The sequence below is a fragment of the Polyodon spathula genome, unplaced genomic scaffold, assembly GCF_017654505.1.
Source record: "Polyodon spathula isolate WHYD16114869_AA unplaced genomic scaffold, ASM1765450v1 scaffolds_395, whole genome shotgun sequence".
Lineage (NCBI taxonomy): Eukaryota > Metazoa > Chordata > Actinopteri > Acipenseriformes > Polyodontidae > Polyodon > Polyodon spathula.
In genome coordinates, this window is record NW_024471887.1 from 1,336 (window position 1) to 6,742 (window position 5,407).

The 5,407-nt window shown below is 34.0% G+C and overlaps 1 protein-coding gene across 1 annotated transcript; it reads right to left on the bottom strand.

Annotated features, from left to right (window-relative positions):
* Positions 1-379: 379 nt before the first annotated feature.
* LOC121308131 (mast/stem cell growth factor receptor Kit-like) lies at positions 380-4,641 on the bottom strand. The gene is made up of 6 exons (XM_041240422.1): positions 4,506-4,641; positions 2,898-3,060; positions 2,393-2,579; positions 1,665-1,780; positions 1,449-1,563; positions 380-583 (listed from the first exon to the last, which is right to left on the bottom strand). Exons 1-6 carry the CDS (start codon positions 4,536-4,538, stop codon positions 388-390), a joined length of 810 nt encoding a protein of 269 aa, XP_041096356.1. The 5' UTR covers positions 4,539-4,641; the 3' UTR covers positions 380-387.
* Between the last annotated feature and the right edge of the window lie 766 nt (positions 4,642-5,407).

Consider the following 5,407-nt stretch of genomic DNA (forward strand, 5'->3'; position numbering starts at 1 on the left):
AGCCTGACAAGAAACTAATGTGCACTGAACACATACTGCATCTAGTGCATGCTAATTCAGGTTATTGTGAAACACCACGGCACATAAAAAATAAATAAATACGTTTTTACAAACTAATATGGAAAAAAGTTCCACTCCCATTTCCTTTAATCTACTAAAGACTCCTCTCCCCAATAAAAAAAAGACTATTGTAAATGGAATTTGAGTGAATTCTAACCACATATAGTAATAATGAATTAAAACAAGTAATTATCCATATTTAATAGAAGTGAGGTCACCATACTGTGAAAGAAAAAACACAGGATAAAAACCAGAAAATCAACTATTGTGGTACATTTAAAAAAAAAAAAAAAAAAAAAAAAAAAACAATCAACATAAATGTAATAATCAATTACCTTCTATTTCTATTCTAAATATATAATAATCCTGTCCAGCATCACTCTGAGCCAGGCACTCCAGTGTAATATTTCTATGCAGCTTGGAAACATTCATTCTGCTTTCGATTTGTCTTCTGCCGAAGGCTGGGCTCGATAGGTTGATGTTGACGCCCTCCTCCTTAGTAGCATTGGGTTGGCCAAAACAGCTAAAATAAATCATAATGATTATAAGTAAGGTTAAACCTTTTCCTAAAAAGGATAAGGTGTCAAAAACTATACCCCAAGGGTTACACAATTCCAAAATAGTTTTATCACCTAAATAGAGATGCATTAAAACTAGTGAGATTTGAAAAAGAAAATGCATTGTGAAATACTATCTTTAATGAGTGAAGGCTGCTTAAGATTAAGCACATTAAGAACAAACAGTTTGTTATATTTACAAACCACAAGCAATGTATTAATTTTGGCAAGGGTGTATTTATAATAATAAAGAAATGACATGCAAATAAAACCTCTTGGCCTCAGAAAAGATTTTCTTTGCAGAACACCTTATGTTGACTCAACAGTATTTTCTCAAACGAAGAGAGAAAGAGTACAGCTACGTTCGACAAAACAAGCTGCACATTTTTTCAGCATGGTGTCCATCAAAGTTTGAGGGAAAGAAATAAAAACACAATATGGGTCTGATTTTGAGAGAATGGATGCTTTTTCATATTGGGTATGAAAAACATTTCAACAACTTAAAGAGCAACTCGGTATGGGTATGAAATACCGCAGTCATCTTAACTAATGTTTTCTTCTTCCTGACTAGATTCACTTTGTGTATCATTTTCTGTTTCAGTCATCACATCCTGTTGACATTTTAGCCTAAAGCACCCCTATCTGACACTTAACCCTCTTGTAGCTTGGGACAGTTGGTACACCAGAGTGTACACAGTAAGCTGTCCCCCTGCAACACTGGGCCTAGTTTTAGTCGGTGTATCAGCTGCACTATGAGATAAAACATGCTTTTTACAGGGGTCCTGCATCTCTATTCTGCATTGTACCTACAATATTTTGTATAAAACTTACCGCTTTTGAGGGCCCAGACAATAGTACCAGGACACTTTAGGAACTGGGTAGCCGGCTGCGATACACCGGACTATGCCACTAATTGGTCCGTCTTGCGAGATTATCTCTGGCTTACCTACAAGGTTTTAAAATAAATAAATAAACACTTTTGAGAAAAATGCTCTACAGTATATTATGTATTTAAAAAAAGCATTAAAGCATTAAAATAAAACTTACTTTTGACATGAACTGTAAATGTTTTACTGGAGGAGGTGTCTGAACTGGATGCATGAAAAGTGTAATTCCCTCCTTCTGTTCCTGTCAAACGCACGAGGTTCAGTTTGCTGCTGTACCTGTGCAGACGAAAGAACACATTTGCTTCTTGTGTCTTTGATTTGCAGCAGCATATAAGAAGGGTGGTTAGTGTTCTCATTAGACTCTTACCATACACAGATAATGTGAAGCCTATAAATCAATTCAATAAATGTTATTCACTAGAAACATATCTAATTGTCCTTGTTTGCTGACTAACAATACACTTATAGTTAACTATTGTGTACATTATTATTGTTATTATTATTATTATTAAATTATCAAATTTGATAATACATATTATGTTATTATCAGCACATGTACATAATAAAACAATGTCACTACCAAAACGAACAATACAGCCCTGCAGATTTAAACTTTTATCTGAGGAAGTCTGAGAAATTTGTGGAAGAGCAGAAAAATACAATAGTTTTTTTTTTTAAATGTTATTCTTGAAAAAATCAGTAAAAGTCAATTCTGTGACCATGTACTAACAAACAAAATACAGAAAACTGTACATATAAAGCTGTAATTCTGTCTGGGTTTCTGGTGACACTGATAAATCACTCAAGCTGTTGCTTTCATGATTTATACTTTACCAACAAACCTTGAAAGAATTACAGCCTTATTATGTTTTATTATTATGTGTTTACCTATAGCCATTTTCATCTGAAGTGATAAAATGGTCAGAGTCATTCTGTAAAGTTACATTCATGTACATCCAGTACAGTTTGTCAGGCCGTGGGTATGCTGTAAATTCTACTGGCAGAATAAGGGTTTCTCCAGTGTTAACTTCGATAGTTCTGTCCCCAGGAATAGACATGTTTATGAATCCTGTCTCTAGTTTTCAGAATGAAGGAACATACAGTGATTAGAAATGTAATTTATAGCATAAAGCAGAGTAATAAACATAATACAGTGAAAAATGTTTAATAGAAACACTGGTTATTTGAATCATGCATCATTCATTTGCTGTTCAACCAAAACAAGATGTAACACAGATGAAAAAGGTTTCATTTCTAACAGCCAGGCATTTTTCAAAATTCTATAAACCTATAAATAGATTATGTTTTTCTTGTGTCTCTGCAGTAAGTCGCTGTTATTGCTTATGTAGCATAAATAAAAGATAAACTGAAGAAAAAGTAGATTTGAATTTACCTAAAACATTCAGTAACATTGAGGCTGAAGAGGATCCAAAGTGATTTTTTGCTTCACATCCATAATTCCCAGAATCAGTGGTATTTACAGAGTCAATGTGCAGAGTTGATTCCATTTCAAAGATGTTTAGTTTGGAACGAGAGTTATTTTTTTTTATTGGAGCCTTAAAATCAATAAAGAAATATTATGTCAATCAAAGAGCATTAAATAGTTTCTCGTGAATTTGAAAGATGCACATATTGGACCATGACCAGCACATTAACAAAAAAAATAAATAAATAAATAAATTAAAAGTTTTAAGAACTTATTTAAAGAATTGAGAATAGAGAAGCCTCTCTAAAACAGCTGAAAAGGCTTTTGTGAACTGCAAGATAAGTCCATTTTAATTTACTCAATGAAGTTTGTAGTTCAGCTGTTTTCTACGGAACCCCTAAAGGGACATGGTCTTAATCTCGTGAGCATGTTAGTGCGTAATACTAGTAAGAGATTGTGGTTTGATTTTCTCTCCTTTTCAAATTTCTTTGCACAAGTGTCACTTTGGTAGATAAGCCATCATTTTGTGTTGCATTTGCACCCTCTTTCTGAAAATAAAAGCAGGATCAGACTCAGTCATTAATGTGTCAGTCCCAATAATAACTCGCAAGTCACTGAGACATACAAGACTCAATTTACTCCTCATCATTTAGACTTTCATGGCGTAAAACAGCTTCCTCTTGCGAGTTAGTCTTCAGGAGCTATAAACTGTTGTATGGCATAGCCTACTGTATCATGTAAAGGGCATCTTAATGATAAATAAGGATGATTAAGTTGCAAATCCTGAGTCATGGCTCAAATTACTTTTGCATTTTCTTTTATAACCAGATTAAATGTTCCAGACAGTAAGAGAATACAATTGGATGCAATAAATAACGTATTTACGGCAAAAGAGCCTAAAAGCACACCAGTGTTGCATCACTGTTATGCCATGAGGAGAATACAGTGCTTGTTCCCTAACCTACCCACGAGAACACCAGGGGCTGGTTTTTCAAAACTTTGGTAATCGGATTTCCATGTTTTATCAGGATTATATTGTGCAATTGGGTTTTTCAAAACAACGAAATGCGATCAGGATTACTGTGATCCAGATTTCGTTTTGGTAATCTCGATTAAATGTTGCAATTGTGTTTTTCAGAATTTAAAAGAGGAGATCACAATTACTTTGGTCCAAAATACCAGGATTATTGTTTGCTGCAGTCAGCAAGATATTAACTTGTGCGCACGAGATAGTGCCTGGTGAGCACGAGATAGTGTCTGGATTTTTCACAATGTCCCTTTTTGTAGTTTTCAGGGGGTTTATATGTTTATTTTTATTTTTTTTTTAAACAGCCTTAAAATATGCCTTGTGAAATTTTGTGAATTAGGCTAATAATCTCTTAATAAAATGAAATGTGTCCAGCTACTGCAGGTGTATTTTACTATCCACTGTTGGGCACAAATTTTGAACTCTAGCAATTTAGAATCCAGCGGGAGAAACATGCCACTACCTCCAACACCTCCCCTGGCACATGTGTACAGTGTTTCAAGCACGAAGAAGAGTATCTGGGAAAAGAGATCAAAAATGGTTCTCACCGCATTCTTGGGATAATTCCACTTCATCTCCATCTCGTGATCCACATTAAGAGTTTTGCATTTAACTTCAAACGCCTCACCTTCCTTTAGAATAACTTCAACTTTATCAAGACTAATAACTGGAGGCTGTACCTGAGCTGGAATAACAAAAAACATGTACTCAATGTTCTTAAAAGTTCTAATAAAGCTAAATAAGAATAATAATGATATAATTTAAGACACACAAAACTCTTCCACAATTAAAAAGGGATGAAAATGATATAATTTTGTTAAATATTACTGAAAATAGTTATCTTATAATCACATACAAATTACAGAATAGTATTCATACACCTAGTTAAATATTGTGCAGATATTTTATGTGAAAATATTAGTTCTTAATCTATAGTGTAAGCCCTTCATAAAATTTCAAAACCAAGACAAGTTAAATCAAATTAAATTTTCATATTAGCAAATCAAAACATTGGGATTTCATAACCTTTCCTGAGAACCATGCAACATTCACAACAGCATCATTAATTAATATGACTGTCTCCTGTAGTCTACAAAGGAGGTATTCTCGCAATAAGATCATAGGCAAAACCTGAGAACACCATATCCACAATTGATATTGTAGGGGTACAGTCAGTACAAGACAGTAACAGTAAGAAATAAATGTGTTTTTAACAAAAAGACAATAGGTCTTCTTAAATAAGTGCATATTGTAGGTGTGTAAATTTGTGGAGCTATGAGCATATCCAAATCTTTGCTCTGCAAGTCCCTGCCCGAAGCAGTGTTCCTTCTGATCTCTATTTGAATAAAATATTTGCATTCAAAGCACACCTGCAGTTAGGTAAAACAGCGAATGCAAAACAAGCTTTTTGCAGCCAACCATTAAGGGTGATCAAGGGAGTGGTTAAAAA

Coding starts and splice junctions, on each gene's coding strand:
- LOC121308131 (XM_041240422.1), bottom strand. CDS start 4,538: ATGGAGATGAAGTGGAATTATCCCAAGAATGCG. Junction 3,061..4,505: donor GGAATTATCCCAAGAATGCG/GTGAGAACCATT, acceptor ATTGATTTTAAG/GCTCCAATAAAAAAAAATAA. Junction 2,580..2,897: donor AATGTTACTGAATGTTTTAG/GTAAATTCAAAT, acceptor TCTGAAAACTAG/AGACAGGATTCATAAACATG.